The sequence below is a fragment of the Perca fluviatilis genome, chromosome 8 (assembly GCF_010015445.1).
Source record: "Perca fluviatilis chromosome 8, GENO_Pfluv_1.0, whole genome shotgun sequence".
Taxonomy (NCBI): Eukaryota; Metazoa; Chordata; class Actinopteri; order Perciformes; family Percidae; genus Perca; species Perca fluviatilis.
In genome coordinates, this window is record NC_053119.1 from 22725717 (window position 1) to 22741576 (window position 15860).

Genomic DNA, 15860 nt, shown 5'->3' on the forward strand with positions numbered 1-15860 from the left:
AAAAATAGCAGCAATACACTATAGAAATACCTAAAAAGTAAAAATCCATTCAATGCATTCAAAATTTAAAGTACAAAAGTATTATCAGCTAAATAAAAAAAAAATAAAGTACTCATTATGCAGAATGGTCTCTGTCAGTTATATTATTATAATTTTGAATCGTTATTAATGATGCATTAATTAATGTAAGCAGTACTTTAATGCTGTAGTTGGTCGAGGATTTACTTTTGGTTAGTTTATTCTTTAACAGAGCAACTGATCATGTTTTGTGCATAAAACTTAATATGAAAAGTAATTAACTATAGCGGTGAAACAAATGTAGTATCTCAAAATTGTACTTACTATATTCTTTACTTTTACGAAATTACCGACAGTAATCATCATAGTATAACAACAAATAAATGAGAAAAAAAGGTTAACTTTTGACAACAAAGATTTAAGATAAATTCAAACAGAAATAGGTTTGAGTTATCGATGGAAAAAAAATCTCAATCACATCCTAATTTATAACACAAACCTGTATATGTCCAGTATTGACGGACATTACTCATATAAACATATTTTTTAACAAGATCAGAAAAGATGAATCATTTAGATTGAGTTGTTAATGTGTGCATCAAAAGCACCGTAAATCAATGTGACAATCAATCATGATATGACAATATTTTGATTCATTTTGATTATTTATGCAGTTTTAAAAATACAATTTATTTTAGGGCACAGTGTGAATGATAAAAGCACCATTTGGACAATAAAACCTGAGAAAAAAAAAATACAACATTTTATTAAGACATTTGATTTACGTGCTTCAACTGATTTCTTGACAAAAAAGAAGCAGGATTGGCTTCAGTGCTCATCACCTCCTCCAGTCTCTGGTGCTGTTTTTAGGAGAAAGAAGTTCCAATTAATGTAGTACAGGTGAATATTAAATTCTGTGGATGTCACATTATGATTAATGTTATTATGTGATGCTGCTGTTGTGAACTCACCTGTAGTCTGCAGTAGCTTCCAGTCCACTTGCAGTCTGTGTCTCAGTCTCTCCAGCGCCTCCACGTCCTCTGGTAGAGGAGCATGAAGCTTCCCTAGAGAGGGGGCAGCGTCCCCGGAGAGACAGGAGGCTGTGGGGCCGACACATGACGTCTCACCTTCCTGAAATGACAAAATTACTGACCACTAAAGTAGAACACCTGCCATCTAAACCTCCACAAAAATGAAGCAAAAGATAAACACTTATACTTCCTTCTCTTCTCCTTCTTACCTGCATGAGTACCAGTGTGTGTCCTTGTGCGATGCCCTGCAGCAGGCCTGTTAGTTGTTGCCACACACTGTCGCACAGCCCGCTATCTGGCGTCCGAGCCAACAGAACCAGACTGGGGTCATACTCATATCCCAGAGGCAGAAGGAGGCCCAACACAGCCTGTGTAAACCCTGACACGTCACTGCAGCCCTGTAGGAGGACAAGCAAACACACTTGGGATGTGTTCACATCTGTCATTTAACAAACACAAACATCCCCTGCACATTAAACATTCACAGTATTATTTCAATATTTAGTTAACTATTCCAAAGTACATTGTAAAAAAAATTTTGTGTTCATTACATTAAATTAAAAGGTTAAATTGTGTTGGCCAAAAACCTAAAACAAAAACTTAAATATGTCCCTATTAGAAGTATATATATATATATATATATATATATATATATATATATATATATATATATATATATATATATATATATATATATATAAATATATATATATACACACACACACACACACACACACACACACACACACACACACACACACACACACACACACACACCCACACACACACCCACACACACACACACCCACACACACACACACACACACACACACACACACACACACACACACACACACACCGGGTCTGTCTGAGGTTTCTCCCTAAAAGGTTTTTTTTTTCCTCGCCACTGTCGCACTAAATGTTTGCTCTTGTGGGAATTACTGGAATTGTTGGGTCTTTGTAAATTATAGTGTGGTCTAGACCTACTCTATCTGTAAAGTGTCTCGAGATAACTCTTGTTATGATTTGACACTATAAATAAAACTGAATTGATATACATTACTTTTTTTTTTAAGACATCTTTTGGGCACAATATCTTGATATGAGAAGTCATAATACGATCATATAGGCAATACCGAGTTAAGCCCTATTGGCATGGGATTAGTATTACCTGGGGACCTCTAGTAATTTGTAATAATTGCAGAGGTCATCTGTGATCTTAATCCCGTGCGAATTTGCCATATCCGTAATTTGTAAAGTTAATTTCTAAATCACAAGAGGTCCGTGGGTAATACTAGCCCCGTGCGAATAGGGCTTTAGCATCCAGTACAGTATTGCATGCACACAGAAAATATGACTTGATAAATGCTCTGAATTGTGATTTCTACTACTGTAATACACAGTACCTTCTTCAGACACACAGGAATGTGATATTTGCATTTCTGTTCCTCTGGCTCCCTGTTGCTGAACTGCACCACAAGTGTTTTCCTAAAGATGGAAAGATTTCTGTCATCATGTTGGGGACAGATGTCTTTTTTTATTTGCTCAAAGGGGTACATGTTTTTAATCACAGTCTAATTCAGGGACACACAAATGATATTCACCCTTCCTCTGTGCCGTGACTCGAGACCACCGCATCTCCAACACACACGACCAAAACCCTGCATGAGGAGAAAGCCGTATTAAATCAGACTGATTTACTCATATTCAGTTAAGTCAGCTTGTTCTGTAACGGAAACTTTCATCTCTTGAAAACTGTATTTGAAGCTGAAATCCCTTCATTTGGCTGCACCACAAATGAGAAAAATAAACCAAATAACAAATTGACACCAAAATCCCCAAAACAGCTTAGCTTATAATAGAGTTTAGATTCTCGGCTCGAGCCGTTATTTTCCACCACTATCCTCGGGCCGGGCCCGGACCCTTGATCAAGCAATTTAATTTATTTATTTATTTTAAAGACTAATTGGGGGGGAGAAAGCTATGCCATAATCAGAAATATTATAAATATATATAGGCTATATAAAAGTAACAAATGTGTACAAAAGTTATGCTGCAGTTACAAAATGCAACACGTGTCATGCGCGGAGTCTCCCCTCTACTCGCACGCATCACACCGGGCCTGCTGTGCTGAATAAACAAACAGCGCAGTTTACGTGCTTCGTCCTTGTTGCATTATTCTAAACAGATTTCTGCAGTTCAAACAACTCGGAATTGTAGTTGAGAACGTCAGTTATAACGGCCCACGTGTTAAAAAAGTGTTGGTTTAAATCGGGCTCGGGCCGGGCTCAGACACAAGGTGCTCGGGCTCAGGCTGGGTCGGGCTTGAGTTTTTGGGTCGATCTAAGCTCTAGCTTATAAACATTTTGAATCTACATTGTGGGAAATACGCTTAGTCGTTTTCTTGCTGAGAGTCAGATGAAAAGATCGATACCACGCTCATATTTGTCCATCAAACATGAAGTCAGCTTAGCATAAAGACTTGAAACAGGTGATAACGGCTAGCCAGCACCCTTTAAGCTCACTATAACAGGTTTTAACTCGGTGGTAGGCATATCTGGCTACCTCAGACCCAGGCTGGACTTTCCCCCCCATTTACAGTCTTCATGCTAAGCTAGTGAGTGGTATCGATCTCTCATTTAACTACCAAGTAAAAACTACCAAAGTAAAAATAAAGTACTTCTAACTGTATTTTCAAAAATGTCGAGCCAATCCTTTAAGGGTGGATGTTTCCTGTAACGAGGCATGCTGTCTGATTACTGTCTGATATCCCTTTTTCTATCTCAGTAATATCAAAAAACATACAGTCTCTGTCCATATGGATTAGATCCACATTGCTATACCTGTTGCGGAGAGCAGTTGCAGCATGCTGGACAACACACATCATCGCCATGGAGACGTCAGGGACCAGCGCCAAGCCATTGCAGATCTGAGAGGCAGTAATTAAATATAATGTCAGCCTGGAGCTCATGTGGGCAGGTCGGAAAAGCAGATCACATCACAGCACACGAAGGAGAAGACAAATAACATCCAGACCATACCTCATTCCTCTCCATTTTCTCTACAAGGGAAATAAGACTGGAGAGGGTTGTGAGAGCATTGCTGTCATCTGCATCTTTGAGGAAATTCTCCCTTATTGTGAAAAACAAACAAACACATTTTTTAATAATAATAATAATAATAATAATAATAAAGAGCCTTTTAAACTCAGCTCCTCCGATGATAAACTTCCTGTGTCAATAATAAGATATAAAGTTTATTGCTATGAAAAATGTAACCTCAGTTTGTTGATTAGAACCAGGTCCTCTGATGAGCTGAAGCGTTTACATCCGTCCGGGCAAGCCACGCCATTAGGGAGAACTAAAGCAGTGCGGAGAGCAGGAGCGACACGTTTTGGAGGCTCTGGCCACACTTCTTCCTCTGCACTTTTCTCCTCTTCTACCTTCTTCAGCTTATCTTCTTCTTCTTCTTCTGCAAATTTAATCCGCTTTGTGGTGACATCAGAAGTGGGCAGCTCAGCTGGAGAAAGGAGTAGGGAATTATTTGATGAAGCAGTGAATATAAACGTCATCTCTGACTGAGGCTAGCAGTTCAAGGCTACATTAGCCGATACTCGCATAACACACCTGAATCTCAGGCCGAACTGTCAGTGGCTCAGTTGCATTGTGGGTTATATAGGCAGGTGGGAGGCTACTCTTTTAAGGAATAGCTCAAAAAGAAGAATGTGGATGTTATACCTGCATGTTTGAGGCAGGACCAGTACTGCTTATGAGCTGATCGGGCACAGTGAAGGGACTCAAGTGCACTGGAAAGACAAAAATGACCTTATTTTTACACAGACACACATACACAGACACAGACACACACATACACAGACACAGACACAGACCTTTCACAGGGACCATCGAGATTTGCCGGTCGAGGCGCAGGATCTCCAAGCAAAGTTTGAACTGTTTGACACACAGACTGGGGGAGGGAAGTCAAGTTGTATCCTCCCTGGAAAACATGCACACAATAAAACATTTTAAAACCAAATGTTCCTCCAACATGACGGTAGCTATATGTAAATTTACATGTATGTTTGTGTATCTGCGGCCTGACCTCCAGCACAGCACACAGTTTCCCTCCTGCGAGGTTCATCAGGAGGTGAGTGAGGTGGGCAAAGATGTCCGGGCTGGCACACATTTCACCCTGAAAATAAAGACCCACTGCAGTCAGTTTACCATATACTGTGCCAATGATGGCAAACAGACTGGACACAGAGCTTTACAGTAATAACTGTAAAATCTAATACAATACAACAAAACTGTTTTGCCATAAACTCTTACTTTTATGATGCCTATAATGTTCAAGATTTTGTGACATTGTCACGGACGTGTTAATGCAATTGTATGTTTTAGTTTAACGAGGGCATAGTTAGTGATGATGTTGTACTGGACTGCATTATATTCAGAGGTGTTTCTAATGTTCTGATCCCTCAAGTATGTAAATAGGACATTTTAAATAAAAACAACTCTCAACATAACGTAGTCCAGTACAATAATACAATAATAAACACATAATTAAATGTACATATTTCTGCCAATGTCTCCAAAAACGGAACATAAGTAGAATTTATGGCAGAGCTGTTGTATTGAATTGCAATACATTGTACAGGTGTACCTAATAAAGCGGCCACTGAGTGTAAGGTCAGCATACACAGAAATCTGCAGAAATACTGCAATGGCATTTTAAGCTATGTATATTCAGTACCTCTGGGTCACCGATGGCTGAGTCAAAGCCTGCACACACCAGGACCAAGTCTGGGCTAAACTGTGATGAAGAATCACAAAATGAATCATATATTGACATAAATAATCTCCAACACATCAGTATCTGCAAAACGTGAATTCTCCAAAACGGCTTACCTCGTATGCGACTGGCAGAAGGATGTGACAGAAGACTGAAAGATAGTCACTGTTCTTCATTCCGACCTGAAATATCACATACACACACACACAAATATATCATATATGGGACCTTGTTTATAAAAAAAAATTCATAGACACACAAACGTGTGCACACAACCATCAAAGCTAATCTGAGATCAGATTTAAGGTTTCACATTATGAATGCAAAAATACAGCAAAATGTTCTGGTTTCAGCTTTAAAAAAGATAATCAGTAATTTGTTCCTAACTGCATATTTGACTTGGTGGTCAGACTAAGAAAGCACATTGGGCTCTGTTACCTTATGATATGAATTTATCATAATTTGAAAATGTAATACATTTAATTATTCTTTGATTAACCGATTAAGGTTATGAATAGTGAACATGAGTTGCAGCCTTAATTGTTATTTATTAAAAAAATATCTTTTTATACCAATGTCTTCTTCAATTTTTTCAAAAGACAATTTATATTACTGCTAAAGCAGAAACTCCATAAAGTTTTTACTCTTATTAAACTATTATTTATTTTTTTCAGTCAACACAAAAGTGAGGCAAAGATAAAGCAAGCAGCATTTTTAAAAGAAGGCCTAACACATTCAAAAAAGATTTACAATAACTTCAAGTATTTGTTTGGTTACTTACTTTGTTCCATGGGACATTTATATTGAATCCTGCCCCTTTCTCTTTGCCAACACTGTCGTAGTCTGATTCTCTAAGTTGAGGCCAGAATTTCTGATGCTCGTAGCGGTGCCATGAGAAGTAGAGCACGCTGGGAATAAAAATGTAGTTTGCAGAATGTATAATGCCAGAAGACAACATCCACGTCAACAATTCAGGATCCTTCAGATAGGAAAGACTCACCTTGGATCATCTTCAAAACAGTACTGCACCCCTTGACCATGATGTACATCCCAGTCAACTATCAACACCCTGAATATATAATATAAAAAATATATACTAAGAAGTAAATAAATATATTGTGGCAGAACTAATATTGTAGGTCTTGCATGAATAATAAAACATATATATATCTAAAGTTACCTTTTAACCCCATATTGTTGCTTGGCATATCGAGCTGCTATGGCCACATTGTTGAACACACAGAATCCATTGGCAGCACTGCGCATACTGTGGTGTCCTGGTGGTCTGTCAACGATGACAGAGAAGTGGTATACATGTCAAGATTTATGCAGTAATTGATAAATAATTGAGCCTATACAGAGAACAAACGGAGGCTTAGTATTTAATTTATAATTATATAAAAAGTTTTTTAAGTAGCCGATTTCAGAATTTGAGAAGCTGTAAACAATATTTGGTATTTTGTAGGAGTTGCCTAAATGCTATTCTAGTTCCACACATCCCAAATGTATCTCTAAAAGTTTATTTATATCAAAATTCTCAAATGGTTGGGATATTTCTAGTTTGTATAGAATACTTAAACTGGTTATCGTTCAAGCTTCATCTCCGCTATTCAACGCTCTCTACTATTATTATTACATTATTTTGTATTATGTGCGTAGAACCTTCTACTGCTAGGTTTCTATTGTATTTGATAGAACTTGAGACACATTGTCCATCTATTCATCTTTAAAAAACGATTTTATTAATTGTATGAGGAGTGATTCGCTCAGGTTTTTTTAATGTATAAAAATGTTTTCATCTATTGTGAGCTTGATGCTTGACGAAAGTCTATGAAAAAACCTTTGCTTTCTTGATTAACTTAGTGCTGACCGTGTGCAGGAGTTTCCTAGCTTTACATGACAAATAGGCCTGCTAGAATATCAGAGTTATGACCAAATAATTACATGCCTATCAACTTATCAATAAATGGACTAAAGCTTCCAGCACTGGTACCACAGCACCAACACAATCAACAATGAAAAAAGAGAGACTCAGACACACTCACTTTAGCATCTGGGTACAAATCCGGACTGCTCTATCTAACTGGTTAATGGCCTCACCTGACCAGAGCCATGCCGTTCCTCACCTTCCCCATCATAACACTGTCCACAAGTTGCAGTGCGGCGCCTGCAGCCAGCTTGGCACAGTGATAGATGTTCTAGGACAGGAAATGAAAAAGAGAAATGTTTACAGTAGCCAGAAGTGAAGCTGACCTATAGATACAGATAAATGACAACAGCTGCCACTCAGCTAGTAAGAATATTAAGTGTAGGACTAACTGGGTGGAAGTAGACGTCACCATACTGCAGGGTGAACTCTTGCAGGTCCTCCAGAGTCATATACGGGGTCTTCTTCACCGCCTCCAAGTATTCCTCACTGTTAAGAGCAGCAAAGTGTGTGTAGCTGAGTGGCTTTAGGTATTTACTACAGCCCTTACATAGAGGTAGAAAAATGAACTGAACCAGGTGGGGGCTCTTTGTCGACATCAGGACTGACCTGTGAACCAGCAGGATGTCTGCGTCCGTCGCCTCGCGGACTGGTACGGAGACACAACGATCAGCAAGACCGGTCTTCATCAAAGCTTCATGACTCACTGTCAGACGCTCGGGTACCTCAATCTTACATGCAGGGCTGGAGAAATAAACAATTTAAATAATGATCCATACCGTTACATTTTGAGTTTAAGATTTGTATATTATTCTAGGATGTTTTGATCTGTATCTTTGATCATTTGAAACTAATTATTTTTTCTTTTTCCATCATTTGTAGTTTAATCATTTCATTTTTGTGCACAGACATCCAAGAAAACAGATAACAGAGGTGAAAATGAAGTGAAGACATTCTCCCCAAAGAATACAAAAAGTAGTATAAACAAAGGATTGGTGCTGAAAATGCAAACACATTATGGTAGAAGTTGTTTTTTTTTTCCTTTTGTGCTCGTTTGGTCCATGATTTATGTGCATAACCATATGGCACAAACACAAACAGATACATCTCTCCTAAAATATGCGAAATTATGTCAAAGATACTTGTTATAACGTTGTGTTTAACTGCCAAAAGCTGAATATCAGTCACAAAATCAAACTCTTCTGAAAAAAAATAAATAATAATTCGTCCATAAGCTTACACTGCATTAACACATCATACAGCAGTTGAGCTTGACAGCAAAGAGTAAATAAAAAGTCCTGAAACAGAGAGCAAATTAAGTAGCAACTAAACTGTATGAGAAAAACATTGACGACAAAAAAAAAAGACCTTACGAGGAAATTTGCAAACTTAAATGCTATATGCATAGACATAATAGAGAGCTAAATGGGCCAAATGCGTGAACCCCATGGGTGAGCCTCACATAACCGTCCAGGCTAGCTACAACGAACCGCAACTTCAGTTCCTACCATTAGACCAATCACCGATCTGAAGTAACGATTTAATTACTACTTCGTGCGATATAGCTACATTTTAACAAATATTGAACCAGTGATACCATATGGACTAAATAAGATAACTTCAATTAGCTTACTGTTAACTAGATAGGACATACTATGTCCTATCTAGTTAACAGTAAGCTACATAGATATGTAGATAGGATAGCTAACGTTAGCTGAGTTAACGTTGCGTCACGTTAACGTTACTTGTACCAACCATAGATTGTAACGTAACGTTACTAACATAGAGGAATACAAATAAGCGAAAAGTAGGCCTACGTTAACGTTGACTTTACGACGCAGTCGTGGTAACGTTAACTTAATATGAAGGGTAGCTAATTCATTCAGGCTTAACGTTAACGTTATTTGATTACCTCGCTAAAGTACCAAATGTGTCGTTACTACATGTAGCTACTTACTCAACCCAGAGCAATTTGTATTTGGTCATCTCCTCATCATAAATCAATGCTGTTCCCATCTTCATTATTCCTGAGACCAGTCAAACTGCAACACATATGGCAACGTTTCTGCAGTGCAACGACTTCCTCCTGTAGTAGCAAACTGTTTCTAATATAAAATGAAGTAAGTTAGAGAAAAAGACAAAGACGGAAAATCAATGAGTAAGCTGCTGTAATCAAACTTTGACTTTCACCGACAAGTTCGGTGTAACGTATAGTATAATGAATACCGAGCATGGATGCACCGGTAAGATAACTAGGGACGTCCTTTCTTTCTGCATTCCGCATTTACCCTTACCATACTAGTCACATATATCTATGCTAGTCACACTAGTCTTCTATGAGTTTAATGGAGGTTGTCAAACAGTTTAATGGTGCATTAGCGCCACTATCTGGACGGGGTCAGGTACTTGCTTCTGCAGAAGAGACATGTATTCTTTACAAATTGAAATAACTACTATTACTTATTTATTCCTATAAATGGCAAAATGCCAGCTATACATATGTTTTGATTTGGTTTGGATATAAATGGTTGCCACAAATGCAAAAAGGCAATCTTTTTTATAAGCCTATATGTAATATTTTTGCATACACAAATATTTTATTAGAGCAACGCAGCACTCTTATGTAGCCTTCTATAAACACACACATAAATGTTGTACATGCGATAAGAATGTTTATAATACTTAAACCTTGTTTTTACTTTGCTATATAACATTATTTTATTTGAACTGTATTTTTATAGTTAAAATGACAAATACAATTGGAATTGAACTCTATTGGCTTGCTGAAAATAATTAAGAGCTATTGTATTTTATTCCTCTTCTGAACCAACATTTTTACATATTTATAGCTGTACTAGGCCTATATGTTCTCGCAATTAAAAAGACAAATGTGAGTTTACATGATCCTTATTTTAATAGAAAAAACAACAGTGCAAGACAAGTCAATAAACAACTCAGAGTATATTACTAGTACAAAATATAGATACAGATCAGATGACATGAGAACATTTGGTCTGGCAAGACTTTCAACTATCTTTTAGGAAGTGGTGGCATCTTTCCTGTGGGAAATGTGCGGATTGGGAGCAGGGTACGTTGTCTATGAACTCATGAATGTTCGTTTGATAAGGATGTTTATTTTGAAAATATTGACCTCTGACACAGTTTCTTTCAAAGTCTGAAGGCCACTTTGGAATTCAGTCTATTATTGATTGTCTTTTACAATACTGAAAAAACTGCTGAAAAACACATCACATACAATGCTGCTTCATTGTCAACAAACAAAATGACTTGATGTCCTGGTTCCTCAATGTGAAATTCTATCATTTTGAAGCAGTTATCTCAGCAATCATCCCACCAACCTCCCCCACCCTCTCCTCTTCTCCATCCTCTGTCCTATCTGCTGTTTCCTCTTGTGTTCTTGTGGGAAAAGCCGAACTCCTTTCCTCTTCCTCACCTTCATCCTTCTTTCCCTCCCTTTCCTCTCCTCCTCCTCCTTTCCTGCTTATCCCACACAACATGGGAAGAACTCCTCTGCATCTCTTCCTGAATGACGGGTCGCATGCAGCGTACAGGAGAGGATTAAGACAGGAGTTAAGATAAGCTAAACAAGTGACATATGGCTGAGCTGCCAGTAAAATCTGATCTACAGAGCAAGAGTATGGGACAAAGCCAAACTCCAGCAGCATTGAAACCGTCTTATTAACATGCAGAGGCAGCCAGCACAGGAAGAAAGCCATCACTAAAGTCACAATGACCCTGAGGAGTCTTCGCTGGCGCCTGCGGTCAGGACGAGGGCCCCGTCCAAAATGTCGGCTGAGGAGCTGGGCCAGTGAGCAGTAGCAGACCAGCAAGATGACAAGAGGAAGCAGGAAGCCAATTAGAGTTGATTTAAGACTCAAGGTGGCCGTCCACCACATCTCTGCCCTCTCCCGATCTGTCTCTTCCAGCTCTGCTCCAATCAGCATGGAGTAATCCATCTGGCAGGAGAGGAAGACTGATCCAGAGTCAGTAGAAGGATGAATTGGCTCCAGCTGCAAATCATAATCAGATTCAGGGTCTACCTCTACCTCCCTGACAGAGCGCAGCAGCAGACCAGGAAGTGCCAGCACCCCCGCCAGCACCCACACCCCTCCAAGTATCCTCAAAGCCCTGCTGGGGCAGTTCTGTGATGCATGGTGGCTGGAGTGCCGGCGTCCAGTCAGAACCCAGTACCGCTCCATGCTGAGCATGCTCAGGCTGAACACACTGGCATACATGTTGAGCGCAGTGAGGAAGCTGCTGATTTGGCAGAGGGGTTGCCCAAAAGGCCAGTGGTAGCCCATCGCTGTGTAGACCGCCCACAGAGGAAGAGTCACAAGGAAACAGAGGTCAGCTAACGCTAAGCTGGCTATCAGAGAGTCTGTCAGTGAGCGGGAGGGACGAGGGATGGAGGGAGGATGGGAGGAGGAGGAGGAGTGAGAGGAGGGTCTTTGTCCTGAGGAAGATCCACAGTTCTCCTTGTTCTTCTGAAGAAATGACCCATGGTGCAATCTACCAGCACTGTTAATACTCTGCTGACTGGTTCTGAAAATGCCAGTGCAACAGAGCTTTCCAGTTCCCTTCCCATCGGCTCGGTCCAGGTAGGCCCACAGCACCAGACTGTTGCCGAGACAACCAACCAGGAAGGCCAGCAGGTAGATGGATGGGATGATGGAGAAGGAGGGAGACCAGTCACTGTAGTTGCAGTGGAAGAGGGTAGGGGTAGAAGGAGAGGGGGAGGTGAGGAAGTCTGACATCTGTGCCACCGTCTTTTTGGTTTCTATATCAAATAGTTTGCCATGAAAATCTTTGGAGGTCCCACTATTTTCTTGGCAAGCTGAAGTTTGGTCAAAATAATGTCTAGAAGCACAAAGTTCAAACTCCTGGACTGGAACAATTGTTTTAGATATAAGCTTCAGGGACCAGATTCCAGTAGTAGACTAGTCCCCTGTTCACTCTTACTTCTTCCTCAGTTCGTTGACTTGGATTGTCTGAAATTTCAATGAAACACTATGAGATTCTAAAACTTTTGCAACAGGCACAAATACTGTAAATCCTGTATGTGCACAGCTTGTAACAACAAGGCAACATTTAGCTACACCAAAGATTCTGCTACACACGTTACTTTAGGAATGTAGTTTAGGAATTTTTGACTAATCTGCCCAAGAATGCTGTTAAGCAGACTTTTTTTACATGCAAACAACAACCACATGATAACATTGTATGTAAATTGTGCTTTCTTGTCCATCATCATACGATAATAAATAATATCACATAAAGGATTTAGTTAAAATCTAAGACTTAAGCTGGCTTTAATGCCATTTTAGGCCTCTCTGACATTCATTCCTACAAGAATCAAAAGGAAAGGTTCTTGATCAAAAACGCAGAAATAGACACTTCACACTGCACTAATAAAGTAGCTCCCAATAAATATAATGAAGCAATTGACCCTTTTAAGCATTGACAGATTAGTTAATAATGCAGCATGTGAATCTTGTGTCTGTTACTGCTTTATTAACAAGGTTAACTATGTTGAAATTATTTTTTTTAATTTTATTTTTACTGATAGTATGATGTTGTTGTGATGGGATGGTGGAGGGGGGTTCGTGGTTTGCGATGTGTTTTATATTTCCCTTAATTGATGAAAATAAATAAACATAATTTTGAAAAAAGAAAAAGAAAATATTATGCTGAAATTGTTTAAATTCATTCTGTAAATTTTGATTGCAGCCTTTATCAAACTGCATGTTTTGCATGTCAACGTTGCACCCAAGCAATCCTAAATGAGGGGCTAGGTCTTGAGGACTTTTGGGGACAGGGCTTTCTCTGCCAATGCTCCCACACTCTGGAACAGTCTACCACTCCACATCCGCTCTGCCCCATCCCGGCCCATGTTCAAAAAGCACCTCAAAACATTTCTTTTCACAAAGTCCTTTGACCCCTAACCCCCCTCCCCCCTATTTGTTAAGCGACCTTGGGTACCTTGAAAGGTACTATATAAATCCAAGTTATTATTATTATTATTATTGAGAGTAATTATAATGAAGCTCACTTACCTCAGGCTACTTCATCAGCTTGGACGATGAAATCCTTTCTAAGATGCTGCGATGATCATTGTGGAGCAAAATTCAGCCACTGTCCTCTCATCCTGTCTTCTCTCTGTGACTTCTCCTCCTGTTTCTCTCTCAATCTATACTGAGCCAGCAAGTGTGCCTTCCTCTCAAGCCTGAATATATAGCTATGTGCCACACACACACACACACACACACACACACACACACACACACACACACACACACACACACACACACTCCTTTCTCTTGTTCTAAGACCAGACCACCCCAGCAGAGTGTTACGAGACCTGCAAACACCCCCCCACAGCACAAACCCACACACCTCCCAAGAGACACAATATAACCACCCCCCCCACACACACACACACACTGCAAACACACACACACTGCAAACACACACAAACCCGAGACACACAAACAGATCCCACAATCCTCTAGGCTGCTCATATTCTCTATGCACATACAGTACACAAATGTGTGCAAACACTAACACATTCTTTTGTGTCTCACATGTTCACGCTCAGTGTGTATACACAGTCATCAAATGTAACAGCTCACACAGAGCACAAACAAATAACAGCCCTCACTTTCATAATCTGAACGCAATATCAGAATAGAATAGTGAATGTATGTGAGACAGCCTTCATGAATATATTTAAATGGGCATTTAACCCATTATTCTGTATATGGTGTAAAAAAAAGAAAAATACTGACAGTTTTCAGATGAAAGTAGATCCTCACCCACAGCTGTCCTATCTCTTGTCATAAGGAGAGTGCCAATTCACAGTAAAGAAAAGTATTAAATGACAGTCAGTGGGGTGAAGTACTGTACGTAAATACAATTTTGAGGCACTTATACTTTACTCAAGTATTTCCAATTTATGCTACTTCTTAACTACAAGGGAAATACTGTACTTTTTACTTCACTGCATTTATTTGACAGATGTCTGTTACTTTGTTATTACCTCCTACATAAAATGTGTCTTTGTGTTAAAGTGGGCAAACTTACTAAAACTATGACCAGTAACTGTCTTTCTGATTAAACAACAGCATATATTTTTGTAATATGTAAATTGTTATAACACATACTTTTTCTCATGATTAAAAGTTCAGTGACAGCTGGACAAACTGTCATCCTAAAGTAACTACTAGGAATGAAATGGTCAGTTTAGGTGTAAGATGTTAGCTGTGTTGTTAAAAGCTAACATTTAAGTTTGCCTTACAGTCTCTCTGTTTAAAAAAAGTCTGAAATAAAAATACAAAAGTGTTTTGCGTTGATCTTGTTTCTGTCCATATGCAGATTTGACATAACATTATCTCATAAAAGCTTTGAACTAGAAATTCAAGTCTTTGAATTTCAATAGAAATGTGAACTTTTACAAGATTACATTCATGAAATAATATAATTTTGATAGCAATAGACGAGATTCCAAGCAGAGACATTGCAGTTCATAGTTGGTGTCTTATCCCCTGAGTTATGTTACTACATTTAACAAAAAAAAAGTACTACTATACAAAACCTGATCTCAGTTTTTATAAAATGACCTCTGTAAGGTGGACGTAGTCCACAACCCCCTCAACTTCACCTTCAGAGATGATAATAAAAAGGAGTTTAAGTGGCATTTTGGCTTTTATATGTTATTTTTAAGTGCTGTTGTCGATGGACGGATGGATGGATGGATGGATGGACTGATGGACGGATGGACGGATGGATGGATGGATACAGTAGGTCAGCATGGGGTTACAGTGTAAACAGTCAAGATGTTCCAATAGTAAACAGGAAGTGTTTGTTACCACAGGGGCAGAGGTCATGCTGCCATCAACCTGTTGTTATGGAAACAGATGTTTCTAAAAACATTCCTTAGTCTTTTCTCTCACAGAAAATGGTAGTGAACAAACACACAGACAGACAGACACACACACACACTCACACACACACACACACACACACACACACACACACACACACACACACACACACACACACACACACACACACAC

At 39.0% G+C, this 15860-nt stretch overlaps 2 protein-coding genes across 5 annotated transcripts; both read right to left on the reverse strand.

Annotated features, from left to right (window-relative positions):
- Window positions 1-768: 768 nt before the first annotated feature.
- On the reverse strand, window positions 769-10111 carry hdac10 (histone deacetylase 10). 4 transcript variants are annotated; one of them, XM_039807957.1, is made up of 21 exons: window positions 9994-10111; window positions 9725-9872; window positions 8377-8511; window positions 8160-8256; window positions 7941-8038; window positions 7021-7125; window positions 6841-6909; window positions 6622-6748; window positions 5957-6022; window positions 5802-5861; window positions 5151-5240; window positions 4939-5045; window positions 4787-4854; window positions 4328-4568; window positions 4091-4181; window positions 3893-3978; window positions 2654-2710; window positions 2456-2537; window positions 1259-1447; window positions 990-1149; window positions 769-878 (listed from the first exon to the last, which is right to left on the reverse strand). In XM_039807957.1, the coding sequence occupies exons 2-21, from the start codon at window positions 9787-9789 to the stop codon at window positions 847-849; spliced, it is 2025 nt and encodes a 674-aa protein (XP_039663891.1). In that variant the 5' UTR covers window positions 9790-9872; window positions 9994-10111; the 3' UTR covers window positions 769-846. The 4 variants fall into 4 exon arrangements, with proteins under 4 accessions (XP_039663891.1, XP_039663890.1, XP_039663892.1 ...); XM_039807956.1 differs by having other exon boundaries at window positions 9725-10100; XM_039807958.1 differs by lacking the exons at window positions 9725-9872; window positions 9994-10111 and adding an exon at window positions 9008-9388.
- Window positions 10112-10658: 547 nt separating this feature from the next.
- Window positions 10659-14062, reverse strand: aplnr2 (apelin receptor 2). The gene is made up of 2 exons (XM_039807603.1): window positions 13842-14062; window positions 10659-12776 (listed from the first exon to the last, which is right to left on the reverse strand). The coding sequence occupies exon 2, from the start codon at window positions 12540-12542 to the stop codon at window positions 11088-11090; it is 1455 nt and encodes a 484-aa protein (XP_039663537.1). The 5' UTR covers window positions 12543-12776; window positions 13842-14062; the 3' UTR covers window positions 10659-11087.
- Between the last annotated feature and the right edge of the window lie 1798 nt (window positions 14063-15860).

Bases quoted from the DNA above. Each gene is read 5' to 3' on its own strand.
- hdac10 (XM_039807957.1), bottom strand. From the start codon at position 9,789: ATGAAGATGGGAACAGCATTGATTTATGATGAGGAGATGACCAAATAC. The intron at 6,023-6,621 runs GTAAGTAACCAA...GTGATATTTCAG, and splicing joins TAAATGTCCCATGGAACAAA to GTCGGAATGAAGAACAGTGA. The intron at 5,862-5,956 runs GTAAGCCGTTTT...TCTTCATCACAG, and splicing joins TTCTGCCAGTCGCATACGAG to TTTAGCCCAGACTTGGTCCT.
- aplnr2 (XM_039807603.1), bottom strand. From the start codon at position 12,542: ATGTCAGACTTCCTCACCTCCCCCTCTCCTTCTACCCCTACCCTCTTC.